Source organism: Lissotriton vulgaris, chromosome 1_1 (assembly GCF_964263255.1).
Source record: "Lissotriton vulgaris chromosome 1_1, aLisVul1.2, whole genome shotgun sequence".
Lineage (NCBI taxonomy): Eukaryota > Metazoa > Chordata > Amphibia > Caudata > Salamandridae > Lissotriton > Lissotriton vulgaris.
In genome coordinates, this window is record NC_141685.1 from 2133658481 (window position 1) to 2133676668 (window position 18188).

Below are 18188 nucleotides of genomic sequence, written 5' to 3' on the forward strand. Positions count from 1 at the left end.
AAATTAACTAAAAGAATAAACATTAGAAGGAGATAATATATTACAATTGTAATTTGACAAGCTTTAAAAATTCACTAAAAAAGGTTACAGGGATGTTATACTTATGAAATGACGGTTACAGGGCTGTTATATTTAGGAAATAGAATAAACAAACCCTCAGAGATTCACTGAAAAAACATGTTACAGAGATGTTATAGTTAGTCTCACATTTCACTCGTACAAAACCATAGAAATTCTGCAGTTATAGTTACTTAGCTAACTATAACTTACGCCCCTGCAATGCACTGCTTATGATCTCACATATTCCATCACTCATGACATGGTAAGTGGCATCCCTGATAACATCGCTGCTGACTTCTCAAATTTTTTACATCATTCACAGAACCACTTACACACTCACTCACACCCCTATATAACCTCTCATATACCCACACCAACACAACCCCTCACATACCCATTCACAGATCCATACAAATACTCACACAACCTCTCATTCATCCATAGAGCCACTGACATACCCACTCACCCACTCACACAACCACTCACTCACCCATACAGCTACTCATACAACCAATCACTCACCCATTCAGCCACTCACCCAGCCACATACTCACCCATACAGCTACTTACATACTCACTTATTCACCTCTACAGCCCTCAAACACCCACTTACTCACCCATACAGACTTTCAACATAACCACTCACTCAACCATAAAAACAATCACACGCTCACTCCCACACCCACTTACATACCCATGCACACAGTCATATAAGCACACCCACATCCGCTCACTCACCCATACAGCCATTCATAGAGACACTCACTCTCCAATACAGCCATTCACACACCAACTCACTTAACCAAACACCCTCTCACTCACCCATACAGCCACTTACATATCCAGTCACTCACTCATACAGCCATTTTGACACCTACTCACCCACCCATGAGCCATTCACAAAGCCACTCATTCACACATACAGCCACTGACACACCCAAGCACTCACTAATACAGCCATTCACTGACCCACACAGATACTAACACACCCACTTATACACCCATACAGCCAATCACATACCCACTCACACACCAATAGAGCCTCGCAGACACCCACTCATACATGAGAACACACAGTGACACAGCTACTCACATAATATATGTTTGAAATAGTATCACTCATTAGTAGTACATAAAGTATACTAATTTAACTTTGATGGTACCTTAGACATATGTTTAACATTCATAAACGTTTAGAAAACACTCACAATCACTGGATGATTTCATCAGTGATGTAATTTGAGATGTCATCAGTGATGTCACTGATCATGTCATGAGTGATGTAATATGTGAGGTCATTAGCAGTGCATTGTGGGGTGTAAGTTATAGATCGTTCTTGTAACTATAACTGCAGCATTTCTATGGTTTTGTGTGAGTGAAATATGAGCCTAACTATAACGTCCATGTAACCTTTGTTTTTTCAGTGAATATATATATGTACGCGCACACACACACACAAACACACACACACACATAGGATTTTGCACAATGCATCTATTCATACAATGCATCCATAAATAAAAAATAAATGACAAAACAAAATAAATATTAACAAAGCCAAAGGTCCTGCAGCCAATGCCAGACATGTTGGACACAAATGTAATATGATCTGGTTCCTTTGTTTTGCTTATTGCCATTAATTCAAGCATTAATTTTATTGTGATGTGATCTCTGGTTTTGCAGATATAATCTTTCACTGAACCTTTCACAAAATACTTCTTCTTGCTGTGTATAGACCTTCTCCCTGGATGTTACTGGAAGTTATTCTGCCATCTTACCCAACCCATCAGGTAGATTTCCTCCTAAAACTTGGTTATGTGATCAGACCTTAATGATAAAGCTACACCACACAATTAGAACTTGAAGTGCATGGGTGCTTATCAGCATCCCACATCTTCCCGTTCTTTCATAGAGTAGTTACCACAATCCACTCTAATCATCCTAACAGCAAATTCTACCATCCTTTTTCACCTCACCATCTAATATCTATAATATACTAGTACTAGTGTTGCTTCAAATATAAAAATACTGACATCTTTCATTAAGAAAGTAATTTTAGCAATGGTAAGCCTACTCAATGTACGTGTTAAACTAAGCTCTCATTTGATAAAAGAATAAAGTTGAGTGCACAAAGTGGGAGGCATAATGGGGCAGAGGCCCAAAATACTTGTGGAAATTTAGAAACAACTACATACTCAACAGAAACATGCACTCAACTGACAAGCCTTGGGCCACATTAAACTTTTAGATGGAATAACCTACAGAGCTAACAGAACCCAAGGAACATGGTTGAACCAAACTGCCACTGTGCCAGGAAACGCCTGAAATCTGGACTGTCCCAGCATGCATTGGATTAAACTCCACATTCCAGGAGCGGCTTGTGAAGAATATATACCCGGACCCTTCTGTCATTTATTGGATTCTAATTCTCCACTATCTGTAACTCTTATTTCTATATTCTACCTTGTACTCAAAAGTAACTAGTGTGAGATACACAACACCCAATAAAAACTGTAAATAATTAAAATGCTTCCAATAGCTTCTTAAACTCAACTGAGCTAATATAGCTGACTCTTTTTTTTATCTGGGCCCTCATAGGTTCACCTTATCTAAAACTTCGTCAATTAATTAAGAACAATTTTTGTTTGATCAAAAAAGGATCTCAACTCCTGTTTAGCTGGTTCATGAGTCTTCTCCACTCCACCTACCAAAGTAATTTCTGATTTCAGAGCATCTTTAAAAATTGGCTTTTACCTGGAGTTGGCATTTCTCTTTTTTTACTTTTTGACCACTTTCTTTGCGTTTCACTAGCACTTTTCTCCACATTAAGTTTTGTTTGTACATACACTCACCATATACAAATACATCAGTTTCAAAGAAGGAAACCTTTCTAATTTATTTACCAGAGGGATCTTAGCATAAAAAGTGGCCACAGAGTGTATCCTGAACTGTGACATATATGCCCTGGTCAAACCTTCTGAAATCTACTAAGGGAAAAACTTATGGCAAATACCATAAACTTTTAGTGTGGTGTGCAACAAAGTCAGCATTCTATTACCCGTTGACGAGGTGAGAAACTCATGTATTTATCACACCTGATAAATTTAGACACCTGTAGAGTCAAATGTTATCAGGGGAAAAAAAATCACTCCAAATACTGGGCCATAGACTTCCTAAAATCCATTTCAGTCTTGACTCTATGGTTTTGCTTGACTTTTCTGAAGATTCAGACTATATTTTCCTCCATTGCTCTGAGACTGGACTTCAGAGTATACACTCCACCCTCCTTTCTACCTCTGTATTGTTCATTGATCCCTCTCATTCAAGCAAAGATTTCTCAACGAGCTATACTGCATCGAAATCAAGAGCATCAAAATCAGACCCTAGGACATAATATTGAAGTCTTACAAGAGTCTTATGGAGGAAAATGTTCCAGTGTCGGCGCTGTCACATGCATCTCTGCATTACTCTGCAGAACCCACTTTGGAGCGACATATACAAGATTACACAATGTTTATTAGTCCATACTGATTTTTAATAGCTATACAAGATTTCACAAACCCCGATGAAGTACTTGTTAGGACAAAGCGCGTTGGCTAGGCTGGAGTGCGATGTTCGATGAAAAAAAATATACTATTTTGGATACCAAATTGTGGCTCCCGCTACCTGATGGTCTGAAAAGAAGAAATAATTACATGTCCATTCAACTATGATGATCATTTGAACTATTAAACTTTCAGAAAATAATTGTTTTTGAATGTATGAAGCATTCCCTCTGTTGCAGAGTTTTCTGTTTATGGTTGGTGGTCCTGAACAGTGGAACCACAAGAGGTTAAGTGATATTGCTTAATATAAAATAAATACATCCCTATTTGTAAAGCTCGAACTACTCAACCTTTCAGGTCTCAAGGCGCTAGGGGCCATTGTGGAAATTAAGTGAGCTATTGCCCAGAGTCACATGGTGCTGAGATAAGCTGTTGCCAGAGCCGGGGATCAAACCGTGAGCCAAGGTCAGCTGCCCTGGCCGCTGCACCACACCTCTCCACACCTGTAAGTATTAACATCAGTGTGGTTGTCTAGGCCAACACTGCTCTTGTGTCTGTGAATACTCCTATAGGACTGTCTTTAATAATCTGAGCATAGACGTAGCCTACTGTTCAATTTTGGAGTTACTTAATCTCCATATAAAATGATTGAAACATCTAAAACTGTAATATAAGAATAAAGAGTACAGAAATTTGTACTTTACACTATACAAAGTAATACTTTGCTAAGTTCACAAATGAGATATACTACCAGTAGAATAGATATATGTTCGATAATGCATGCCTAAGCAACGAACATTAACCTAAGATGCTTCGCTGCATTTCTAGAAAAGTATGTGAGTTACATTTCCAAAATAATTAAGAAAACCTACCTACTGTAGATGAATGGAAAGTAATCAAAGCTCATGGTGTGGCTGTGCAATGATTGTTATGCACTCATACATCAGTTCTGAGGTATGCTTTTTTACAAACTCAGTCTCTTTACTCAGGATAAAAGTGAGAACAAGAAAATATCTTCCAGCAAATACAAAGCATTTCAGAGGAGAGAAATCATGAATTTTATTTGCTTTAAAATACCCCTGGGGTACTCACGCATCACACCTAATACAGGAGGCCCACCAAACACAATTATAGATGGATAGTAGTCAATAATGGTACTGTTTCCCTCCTAAAAGTTCAAGATGTTATTTTAAGAACTGTGGGTGTGAGATGAGGTTAGGCATGGGCGACATGTCAGGGTGAGTGGGGATGGTGATAATAGAGGGTGAAGGTGATGGAAATCTATCTGATCAAACTGTATTTGTAATACATTTTAAGAGATTTTTTCATATGCAGATGATACCCAACTTATCTTTTCTTTTTCCACTAACTTCCTTAAAGGATATGACTAAATTTCAGAGATGTATGTTGTCAGTGACTCGTTGAATGGATGACAATTGTCTAAAATTAAATCAGTAAAACAGAGATTCTACTGTGTGGTAAACACACTCAGTCTTGGGGAAATCTTTGGTGGCCGCACAGCCTAGCCTCCCCTGCACTGAAATCTTCTGTGAAAAATGTTGGCATATGGTTGCACGACTCCCTTAGTCTCTAGAAACAAGTAACCACTCTGTCAGGTACTTGTTTTGGTCTTCTGAGGGGACTGAAACCTATTATAGCCCTATTTCAACTGCATATTCGTCAGATGATTATTCAGTCTCTCGTGCTATCCCACCTAGGCTACTGCAACATCCTCTATCCAGGTTGCAAGAAATCTATCCTAAATAGATAACAGTCGGTCCAAAAAGCAGCAGCCAGATTGCTGTTTTTCCTCCTGTAGTTTTGCTCCACTTCAAGGCTTCTTCACAAGCTCCTCCTGTTGCCGTTGGAGAGGCAAATTCATTTTAAAGCCCTTAACATGGCATAAAGGACCATGAAAGCTCAAGGTGCTCCCACCCTTTCTGATCTAATGTGACATTGTTTCCCAACCAGAGCTCTTCTGTTGACCAAGCTAAATCTGGTGGTGGCTCCCCAGTTCTGCAAGAAACTTGCAAGTGCCTGTTTTTTTTCAGCTTTGGCTCTAGCCCTTTGGATCAGTTTGCCTCTCAAGCTAAGAAATAGCCGTAATCATTCTGATTTCAGGAAAAAGCTTAAAACCTGGCATTTCATTCATTAGAGGTTCTGATCCCCTTTGATGTTCCTTGAGCCTGTTGCTGGGACAGCTATGCACTTTATAAATGTAATTAGCATAACATAACATCAATTAAAAATACCAGCGCCTAATATATATATATATATATATATCTCTGGAAAATCCATAAGGAAACTTACATTACAGGATTGAACGTTTTCTTACTCCGGTCTGACTGAGACTGCTCAATTGTGATGACTTGGTTGACAGCTTCCACCTATTATTTTAAGCAAAGGATAACATGTATTCATTAAAACATCAGCAGGCCAAGAAGTGACACTTTAAAACAATTGGCATATACATTTGAATAATGCAATCATTTTTGGATCCATCCAAAATTCAGGAATATGCGATAGCTAAATAGAAACACAGGTTTTTAAGTAACACTAAGGGGTCGATTTCGATTTGGTAAACTAATCCGTACGACGATTCAAATTCGTAGCTGTTTCCCTATGAATTGTACAAATCCGTCCGAATCACATAGTACGATCCGTGGGAAAAAAATACGTCTGAATATTTGCGAACCGTACGAAAACCAAGGGAAAATTCGTGCAACACAGGACCCTCACAGTGAACCGTACAAATCGGAAACATACTGTACGACCCGACAAGTACAATCTGGACCGGGGACCGGGAGCGCGATTCATACGGTAAACGTCGTATGAGTAATTCGTACAGAGAGCCACACATTCACATACGCACCTTACCCCTGCAATCATGGGGGTAGGCACCTTACCCCTTTGCTCTGTACCCCTACGCACCGTACACCTACGCACTGTACCCCTACGCACCGTACACCTATGCACCGTACCCCGATGCCCCGTACCCCTACGCACCGTACCCCTACGCACCATACCCGATGCGCTGTACCCTTACGCACCGTACCCCATCAATCATGGGGTGTACTCGCGTACCCGGGGGGTTCGTTTCGCATGCAGTTCGAGTCGAAATCTGCTTTTATGGACATTTTAAACTTCTGTAGAAAAACAGTCGTACGGAGTGTTGTCGTAACGAATCGTATTTGCTGGGCTGGAAAAAGCTGCTTCGAGCCGTACGGATGCCACGTACTGCATGTTTCGAATGCAATTTGTACGGATTTTTAAGTCGTATGGTCTTTCGTACAATTCGTACGGGGATCTGCTTTGGGTTCGGATCGTACTTCATCGTACGTACGGGGACGTTGAAGGTGTACGGTTTGTACCGGAAAAATGCTCCGTACGGCTATTCGTAGGGGATTTTAACGATTCGGAATCGACCCCTAAATCTTACAGAGTGTTTGAAGGATTTTTAAGAAACTAGAATAAAAATTCAGTAATAGAGGGGCATCTATCTTGCAGCCCATTGATTGTGACTAATAATAGTAATAAACCTTAGATTACCAAAACAGATTCCGTAAATAAACCTTAGATTACAAAAACCATACATATTTCTCTTCTACAAAATGTTAAATTCTAATTCTTAAATAGTTAAACTCTGGCCTGGCTGGAAAGCTTTCTCTTGGGATGATCACAAACCGTCAAGTTGGGCTCCCACTATTCGAGCTCCAGGGAGCTCATTAAGCGGTCCCTCAGGGCTCATGCCTAAGCCCCACACTTTTTAACATGTATGTGGCCCCCTTGGCGGATATTGTAAGAGAATATGGGTTTACCCCAGTATCATATGATGACGATACCCAGCTTTTGTTTCCTTTCCACACCATGACACCGGCAATTAAACATGCATTTGCCATAGGTATGAGAGCAGTATCCGGCTGGATGACCTCCAATTGCTTACAATGCAATGTGAGCAAGACGGGGGTCGTGCTTTTTGGAGAAGCCCCCCTCCTATGGTCGCCTGAGTGGTGGCCTACGGACTTAGGAGCTGCTCCGTGCCCTAAACAGATAGTAAAAAATCTGGGAGTGCGGCTTGACCAGACATTACTACTAAAGGAACATGTAAATCAGGTGGCGGGAACCTGCTTCAGGACCATTGGGCTCCTGAGGCGTGTATTCCCTTTTCTGGATGATTGCTACAGGAAAACACTGGTTCAGACAATGGTCGTCAGTAGATTGGACTACTGCAATGGACTGCTCCTCTCAGTCAACGAGGAGCAACTGAGACGATTGCAGGTGGTCCAGAATACGGCGGCCAGATTAGTCCTTGATGCTCCAAATAGGTCCCCGTCCCACCCTCTCTTGCATAAACTCCACTGGCTGCCCATCCGCCAGAGAATTGAGTTTAAAATCTGTTGTATAATTCACAGATGTCTTTGTGGATCTGGTCCAAAATATTTGGCTGAACTATTTCAGCCTTATATTCCGACTCGCTCCTTGCGATCTAGCAATTCATCATTGCTGCAGATCCCACGGATTAAGAAGGCAAAACAAGGAGGTCGTGCTTTGTCTCATAAGGGCCCCACTCTTTGGAACACTTTGCCCCTAACTTTAAGACAAATCACCAATCTTCATGCTTTTAAGAGATCTTTAAAAACTCATTTGTTTCCTGCTGTGTAAGATCTAGGGCGCCTATGACCATGGCTTTATGATCTGGTATCTTGGTAGAACCTAAAGCGCGGAGATACCTCTTGGGGTCGATTTCGGCGCTATATAAGCAACAAATAAATAAATAAATAAATAAGTAGTTTTAATAAAACACTGATGTAAGTATTTGAGGCCTTCACATATTATAAGTGAGATAAAACTTGGGATTTTCAAAACCTAATACATTTAAACAAGTATGACGTGCCTTAAAATATGTCTTTTAAAGAAATCATTTAATTATAATGGGAGCCCTTAGGTTGTGCATTTTAAAAAATACTTTTCCTATTAATTGTGATATCTAGAGATATTAGTTTGCTGAGATTAGTAAACTAAAACCATTATTTGTATTGAAACACAACATTTGAGTTGCTTCTTGTATTAAAATGGTGAGAGTATTCACCATTTAATCACTAATTGTCACACCTATCTCGGATTGGGTAATGGGAATGGTCGCTGAAAAAATAATCTAATTGTGGCACTGGATCCGTAGTCACCCTTGAGAACACCTGGAGAAACTCAATCCGGGGCCTTTGACAAAGAGGTCACAAAATTCAAAAATATTACAAAGATATACACATATTAACAAACAGGGAGTGGGACCCCACAACAGATGGAGAACTGAAGAAATGTTTTCCCAGTTGTCCTTGTTTCTTTGAAAATCTATGGATTATTTTATGCTCTGATTCATTACTCGGCTGCCTAAAAAGTTAAAAATCTCTTTATGGTGGGTTACTATTAGGTTTAGAGGGCATTCCTAACTTCCTTGCACTTCTTAACGAATTCTAGGCTTTGTCCTGAAAAAGGATTCAACTGTGCAGCCCTTAAGGTATATTGGAATGCACCACATCTACATTTCATTTTTGCAAATATACATGCAACATATATTTGCCATGTGTAATTTGGAGAAACACTTTCCCCACTCATACATTGTGTGATTCAGCAGGCAAACTGCCCAGTTGTGAGATCGTTGATGATTTAACATCAATGTAGCTGGGGAACAAAGCAAAGGAGCAAAAAACAGCTAGACAAATATGAATGAAAATGATGAGACTGCAGCAGAACAGCAAAGAAGTACAATGTGCAATAGGTCTGGGATGTTTTAAGCATTAATTCTATCAGATGTAAACAGCATTTTGGCGCACATCCAAAGGTTTTGTAGCGCAATAGAAATAATATGGGTGTCCTTTGCAAAATGCCTTGACCCATGATATTTTACCAAAATGTCTGAGACCTAGGGACATACTGCAAGAGATCCCAGACATAGGGTATCAACTTTATGTTTACGGAATACAACCACCATGCAGTGATGTACATGATACAGTTTAAATCCATTCTGGATATGGAAACTAGGAAGCGGTCAGAGGTGAAGGATGCTACACTAGGGAGCAGTATGCAGTAGAGTTGCGTCTGTGGCTAGGTTTTGGTTGGTGTGGTGGTGCCTGACCCAGGGAGGCTTGTGTCGCATTGGCAGTGGGTGCAGGTGAACGTTCCTTCAGTAGTGTGCCGTAATGCAAGGCAGCAGTTGTTGCATATAATATTCAAGGCTTGGAGTTCGGCGGGGGAATAGCTTCGATGTTCCAGGGGGCTAGGGTTCCATGCGCAGGGCACAGTCAGATGCGGACGGGCACAGACGGGCTTGCCTTTGGCACACCAGTAGTGCAGCTGTACTGCAGAATCCCTGGGAGGTGGGAGGGGCAGTGTGGCAGTGCAGGGAGACCGGTAAGGACCGGCCTTCAGAAAGCAGAAAGGATCGAGCAGCAGGGAAACAAAACACAGGCGAGTCAATGGTCAAAACAAATGTCTCAAAGTAACCCAAGTGAATACAACCAACACCAACAGAATTAAAATTAAATAAAATTAAATATGTAACAGAACAAATTGTAGCAGAATGAATAAAAATGTCAGTAAAATAAAACTTCACACAATGTCACTATGCAGGAGTCTGAGTCGAAGAGCACTGATGCGGCAGGAGGAGGAGCGGGACCTCGAACAAGGGCCAGTCTGGCCTGGAATAGCACCATAGGCTGTGGAGGGCAGCGGATGGGAGCGGTGATCTAGCACCGGGGAAAGGGCTGCTAAATGGAACCCCACAGCAGCATCCATTAAGTGGCCCTGGAAGGTGGGAGGGACTGTGGGCGGCGCAAGGAGACTGGTAAGGAATGGTATTCAGGAAGTGGGAAGGAGCGGGAAGGAGCGGGCAGCAGGAAAACAAAACACAGGGAAGTCAATGGTCAAACAAAATGTCTAAAAATAACCCAAGCAAACACAACCAAAGTAAAATTAAATTGAATTAAAAATGTAGCAGAACAAATTGTAGCAGAATGAATAAAAATGCCATTAAAATAAAACTTGACACTATGTCAGTAAACAGGAGTCGGAGCCGAAGAGTGCTGATGTAGCTGGGGAAGAGCAGGGCTTCGAAACAAGGCCGGTCTAGCCTGAGGTGCCATGAAACGGCTCCTTAGGCTGTGGCGGCGGCTGGGAGCGGTGACCTAACACCAGGGCAAGGGACTTCCTTTCTTTCTTCCTTTCTTTTTTTCTTAAAAAGAACCAGAAGAACCTGCGGGTCTACTCACTAACTACCAGTCTACAGTGAGTGCGCCTAAAATGATCATGAACCCATATCTACCCCAAAATAGTTATAGAGTAGAAACAAAAACCCTTATGAGTGGTTGGATTCACATCAAACTCGTAACCTTGATCAATCTTATCATCTGAGTATCCAGCCTTCCATCCACTTCCCCTCTTGATCATAGAGGGTTGGGCTGTGGATTATATCATGAAGGGGGTCTTAAGAAGAGACCGCAATGAAAGGGATAGATCAGGTACAGACAGACCCTATCAAAGTGGTCCTACAGAAAGATGTTGTAGTGGGAATATCATGTGCAGTGCAAAGTGTAAGTGCAAATTAAAAAAGGATTTAGAACAGAAAAATATTTTATTAAAGTATCTGGTATAATCCTCGTGAAAAACAGTGCATCCAGGCAGTTTCATAAATCAATGCCTGTCTATGTGGTCAACATGTTTCAGCCTACGGGACCCGGTAGTTTATATGTTGAGACTGGGGACTAAATCTGAGGCAGGTCTTTAAATTCTCTAAGATCCCTTTTGTTTGGTATTATTTTTCTTTCTTTCTTGCCTTCTTTCATTCTTACCTTCATTCGCTCTTTCCTTCTTTCTTGCCTACTTTCATTCTTGCCTTCATTCTTTCTTTCTTGCCTTATTACTTTCACTTTCCTTCCTTCTTTCTTTCTTTTTCCGCATTCTATCTTTCTTTCCTTCTTTCAAAGGCAAAAGGCTTGTAGTCAATGCCAGACTGATTGGCAATTTTTAGGTCTGTGTTAGCCCAGACCTTTTGATTTTACTAAAATTATGTGTACAACATGTTAACTGATAGGGGTTTCAGCCAGACTTCATCCATTAGTCTGTGGTTGATGTCATTCACATTTTTTGTTCCACCCACTTCAGAATGCATTTCGGGGCAATGTATCAGCCCGCATCACTATGAATTACGGCATGCAGCCATATCACAAGGAACACGTCTGCACATGAAGAAATTCCCTTCAGTACCAGAGAGTACTAGGGTAATATGTGTTTTTTGTGAAACCAAACGAAACTGTTTTGCCTGTAGGAAACTATTTTCTTTTTTTAGGTTGACGAGAGCATATATCCAAACAATAAAGATTTGCAAAAACCATGACAAAACAAAACAAGTATTGCCAGAATGCTGGCAGCCAATACCAGACCTATTGGCTTTGCAAATGTTGTTGCTGTATGGCCTCCATAGAGATGGCAGGGAGAAATAAGCCATGTTTTAAGCTGTTGGGGTTTCACCAAGGAGGGGCTGGGGGCATTCAGCACGACCGGGCATTATGCACTTAGCCCTGGTGCATGCTCTGAGGTATCCACATAAAGCAGCAGAGGAGTAACCCAAAGAAGTGCACTGCAAATGCATTTTGTGTATAGGGGCGGTAGAGGGGCAATTCGTTGCAATTGGCATTATGCGACCAGCAATAGAGAATGCGGGAGGAGTCTACCCAGGAGCATGAAGGAGCAACCCATTAGAATGCTCACTGCCAGCCGGCCCATAGAGAGGGACGGTACACTGCCACAGTGTGTGCTGATGATGTGTGTAATGGTAGGGTCAAGTCTATTAATAATGTAGTATTACAAAGGGCTTTGATATGGTAGTGTATCCTATATGCAGATATACGCACTGCATTCATGTGCCATTTGCTACTAGAACAGTTCAATGATTCCGCAGCTTTGGTCCCATCCATGCCAGGTTATTGGGTGCAGTCTAGATTATATTCTCCCACTTACATTTTACATAAATCTTGAGGCCAGCCTCTTTTTCAAGCGACCTAAATACATCATGAAACTAGCGTGTGCACATGTAGTCAACAAACAACTTGTTTGTTGCTAAATTGAATGTGCCACTGATTGGGAGCAGTTCAAATCTTTTCTTTTACATTCAAAGGCATGTCTATTCTCACAGCTATTTTCAGAAACCAACATCTTCTGGAACTACTCCCAGTATCCCATGGTCCTTTTGGCTTGAAAGGGGGGTTTGTGCTGAGCGAGCCTCATTTTCCCACATTTCTTGTATTTATAACCGAAGGAGAATCGCCATAAGAGGACGTGTGGGCAGTGTTAACATCTTCAGCGCTGTGTAAAACTCTTTTTTTACAAGCCCCTTGCGTAGCCGGCGAGTCAGTTTTAATATGGGAAAATGTGACGTATCGGCTGCGAGGGGACTTGTAAATCCGCCCCTTAACGAGGTATAGGATGGTGCGGCCGCACACTGGCTCCTTGTCAGCCCACACTTTGTTTGCGTCTTCATCCTGCAAGTGCAGCCCCTGTAGTCCACGCGCTGCTTTCGAAGCCCACTGTGGATTGATCCATGTGGAATAATTATTCGGCCTCTAAAAATGTTCTCTGCGGTTTCGCTGTGCAGAGTTATGAAGGAGAAGCGGTAACACTGCCCGAGAACCTTTCACTTTCGACGAGGTTTCCCCGTCTAACAGGTTCCAGTAACAACCTCCAAATTATTGCATTCATGAAGTAACACAGGAACAAACTGCAAAAGGTGCACCTCTCAGGAGGCTCCCAGATCAAAGTGAACTCTGCTCTGCTGGGACTGAAGGTGAGGGGTGGGGGCCGGGGGAGTGTCACTAGCATTACTTCAATTTGACACTCAGACGGATACAACTCAGACAGCTTTGAAAGTTTTAAAGGTGCACACATTTTAATCAAATGTAAACAGTGCTGAGTTGGACAGAGGATGTAAGTTAGGTGATTTGAAAACTTCCCGGTGAGTGCCTCGGCCTTTGCCAGAAATGTAATATTGTGTCCGCAATAAAAATGTCACGTGCGCCTCATCAGTTACAATGTCCGATAGTTCTGGTTTCGGTGAACAGCTTGATAGAAATAGGGCCTCAGGGATGAAAATAGATTCACTGCCAAGGCTCGTGCACACAGCAGCAGAGGGGGCAGACTAGACTCAGGGTGTGGGGGAAGGGCTAACCGGTCCAACAGTGGAGTCAGAGACAGCATCATAAGAGCTGACTCAAAAGTAGTTGTGGGGGCTCCCCAGCTGCTTTGGCGGAATGCATAAAACACAGAGTCAGCCTTGCAGGCTACAAGTGGAAAACAGCGCATTTTAAAGCACACAAGGTCAAGAACATTGTTCTCAGCATAACAGCGTTTTGGGGTTCTCCCTCAAGGAATTTTAGCACAATGAACGACAAATGTTCTATTTTAATACACAACAGGCCAATAGACCTGGTACAACGTGAAACACCAGGCTTCACTTTAGAGAGCAACCTGTGGCAAAGGGCACACTTCAATCACACTGGGCCCTATTGCATCAAACTAATGGGGCGTAAAAACGTTTACATGATATTTGACCACCCTTCCCCAAAGGAAAGTTTGGAAAGTTGGAATCAAAAAGTGAAATTGTAGCACATTTATTTAGATATTGTTCCGTTTAACTACATGCAATGAATGTATGTTATTTGCAGAATATGATGTTGGTATGGTAGGCAACTATGTTGCTCTCTGAGGAAGGATGCCTCATGTCCAAGCCCTATAACCCATAGAATACTGAATGTGTATTCTTTGGTATATTGTGGCACACCTCCCATCAAATTGTCTTGATATTGAAAGGCTTTGGTAGCCATTTAGCTAGAAATGTAATCTATGTTTGGAAAGATGTGCTATAATAACATGAATTGATGATAGAAACTGAGCACACAATTGTGACTGTCTATGCTAGCCACGCAGCAGACATGAGAGCCTTTTAGGGGTTACCAAGGATAGAAGCTGTTACCAGTAGTTTTCCTTTTGGTAACCATGTCACTGCCCTAGGTACACCTTATCTCCGGGGACATGACACCAGTGGCAGGATTAGAAAGTGAATAAAGCTCTAAAAGACCAGTTGATTCCCCTTAGACTACACTCCAACTAGCTATTGGACAGCAGATAGGTGGCTTTTGAAGAACTATGCATGGGTCGAAATCAACCTGTGATGCCGCTTCGACTACTTCTGAATTTTTGTGAATGAAATTTCAGCTCAACTCAAGGCCAAGATCCAAACGTGCAACATACCCCTGAGAGAGCGCAATTTGAATAAAAAGTATATCTGTACCATATTCATAAGCATATCGCATAAACGTAGAAGTTGTAACGTGAAGTAGCACTTGTAGAGTAAAATTAGTCGATGTAACCAATGTAATAGGAAATGTATTTGCATTCACTTTAGATTAGAAGGCCCGTATACGTAGTGGGCTAATATAGAAGTGTGTAGAAATGCTTAAGAATGTTTAAACGTGTTAAACTGAATAGATGTACGTATGTAATTATAAAGAGGAGAAACGTTACGAAATGTAAAGTGGAGAAATGTGCAGCATATATAGCACGGTGTAAGCATGAGAATAAATGTTGTATTTTATGTAAGATGCATTCGCTTATAATCAAGTGATTTGCTAAAATTCAATTATATATAAATGTGTGTTAAAGGTTATACTGTGTAGAAGAGTTTGTAGGAATGTTAGAAGAGTTTGGTCATGTGTGATTTTAACCTGACTGACCAAGGGTTCGCAGGAGTGTAGTTCACTGTATGTAATTTAGTGGGCTCACAGGAATCGTGGATAGCCTTGATCTGTACTTGCGAGCCAAAAGTCAAAGGTCTTGTTAAATTTCAAGTGACAATGCTAGACGAAGTTTATGGCCTAAGTGAGATAAGAGACGCTTGGAATTTGGAGTCTTGTTTAGAAATGACCGTTCACAGGACCAAATGAGGTTACGAACACAGTCGTAAAGAATAGAGTTCTGATGAAGTGATAGACTTTGCTCTGAAAGTGTCAACTGGAATGTCAATGAAGTCACCAGCACGAAGACGATGATGGCGTCTAAGAAGAAAGGTCAACTTAACGGACGACGCGAAGAGATGAAGCTATGGAAAGACCTAGAGAATGACATTGAGAGAGCGCAATTTGAATAAAACGTATATCCGAGTCATATTTACAAGCATATCGTATAAACGTAGGAATGAAATGTATATCGAACGTGAAGTTGACGCTTATAGCATAAAGTTAACAGATGTGACCAAAGTAATATAGGAAATGTAACTGTATTTACTCTTGAAAATGCATTAGATTTAGAAGGCCCGTATACGTAATGGGCTAATGTAGAAATGTGTAGAAATGCTCACGAACAGAAGAACGTGCAAAGTAGAATTCATGTACGTGTGTAACTTTAAATGCAGAAACGGCGAGAAATGTAACATGGAGAAATGTGCAGAGAGCATATATAACGATGTAACAAATGAGAATATAAAATTATATTCTATGTAATTTGTATTCTATGTAAAATATATTCACATATAAGCAAAGGGATTTGCTAAATGCGATCATATATAAATGTATGTTAAAGGTTATACTGAGTAGAAGAAGTTGTAGGAATGTTAGAAGAGTTTTAGGTCATTTGTGATTATAACCTGACTGACCAAGGGTTCGCAGGAGTGCAGTCCGCTGTTGGTAATTTAGTGGACTCACAGGAGTCGTGAATAGCCTTCACTTGAATGTGCGAGCCAAAGAGTCTAGTTCTTGTTAGATTTAAGGTGACAATGTCGGACGAAGTTTATTGCCTAAACATGAGAGGAGACGATTGGAATTTGAGTCTTGTTTTGAAATGACCATTCACAAGACCAAGAAAGGTTATGTATATAGTCGAAAGAGTAAAGTTCTGATAAGGTGATAGATTTTGTTCCGAAAGTGTCAAAGGTAAAGTCGAATGAAGTCACCAGCAAGAAGACGAAGATGGCGTCTAAGGAGAAAGGTCAACTTAACGGACGACGCGAAGAGACGAAGCCATGGAAAGAGCTAGAAAATGACATCATGGGGGAAAGTCCGTGGTGGGCGTCGAAGGGGCGTTCCACCCACACTGTGATTGTGTATTTTAGGGACAGCACCCCGGGGAGAAGACAGAGCGAAGGCGCAGATGGCCTGAGAGTTAGGAGCGAGCGCTGAGAGAGATCAGAGCGCAAGAAAGCAGTAGGCCGAGGACCCTTAGAGAGCGGATGGGTAGGCAGAGAGGGTACTGCTTCTTAAACTTAAGTTACCTTTAGAGGCTAAGAGAGTTTGAACTTCTTAGGGAGTCAAACTGCTGACACCTTTTTTAGGGTACTAGAAACTTGCGAAGTAGGGATGTCACCTAGTATAGAGTAGGGACAGATTTAACTTGTATTTCTTTTCTTTTAGATGACGCAACGGAACCACATCATATCTATGCTTTTAATTTGATGATTCTGGAACTGACTTTAATTGTATTCGTTTGTAGACTAAGGTTCTTTAGGGAATTTAGGTTCCTTCTAGTTCCTGTATATTTGCTGAATTTTATCCTGAGAGGATTGTATTTGCAACTTTTCTTAATTTTATATTAAAACTTTTAAACTTTATCAGTCGTAAGTGGTTCTTCAGAGTTGCGTCAGTTTATGGGGTTTATCTAACCTATGCAGGGGTTGTCTTTTACTCAATGACAGATAACAACCGATCCAAAATTGACGAATGAGATAAGTTATCAAATTGATCATAAATGATATTAAAATCTCATTCCCCGCAACATCATGTGAATGTGTACGTGGTGGGCGTCAAGGGGCGTTCCACCTATACTGTGATTGTGTATTTAGGGACAGCACCCAGGGGAGAAGAGCAGCACAAGAGCTCAGAGCGCAGAACAGAAGATCAGAGCGCAGAAAGAGCAGAGCGCAAGAGAGCAGTAGGCCGAGGACCCTTAGAGAGCGGATGGGTAGGCAGAGAGGGTACTGCTTCTCGACATAGGTTACCATTAGAGGCTAAGAGAGTTTGAACTTCTTTTGGAAGTCAAACTGCTGACACCTTTTTAGGGTAAAAGGATTTGCTAGTAGGGATGTCACCTAGCATAGAGTAGGGACAGATTTACTTGTTTATTCTCTTTTTGTAGATGACGCAACGGAACCACTTTGTGTCTATGCTTTTTAATCTATTGATTCTGGAATTGATTTTAATCGTATTCTTTTGTAGACTTAGGTTCTTTAGGGAATTTATGTTCCTTTTAGTTCCTGTATATTTGTTGAATCTTATCCTGAGAGGATTGTATATGCACTTAATTCAGATTTTATATTAAACTTTTTAAACTTTATCAGTCGTAAGTGGTTCTTTAGAGTTGCGTCAGTCTATGGGGTTAATTTAACCTATGGGGGTTTGCCTTTTACTCAATGACAGAAAATAATCGATCCAAAATAGATGAATGAGATAGGTATCAAAGTGATCAGAAAAGATATCAAAATCTCATTCCCCGCAGTTGGTAGCAGAGAAAGATGGTTTTCTTCTTGAGGAAGGCAACCTAGGTCAG

General features: G+C 41.1%; 1 protein-coding gene across 1 annotated transcript in view; it reads right to left on the bottom strand.

The window, feature by feature from the left end:
• The window catches only part of MYRFL (myelin regulatory factor like), a 1005707-nt gene that overhangs the window by 449059 nt on the left and 538460 nt on the right, over window positions 1-18188 (bottom strand). The window contains exon 8 of the mRNA XM_086921958.1: window positions 5916-5992. Coding sequence (XP_086778084.1) covers window positions 5916-5992 — 77 coding nt within the window. The remainder of the gene's footprint in view (window positions 1-5915; window positions 5993-18188) is intronic.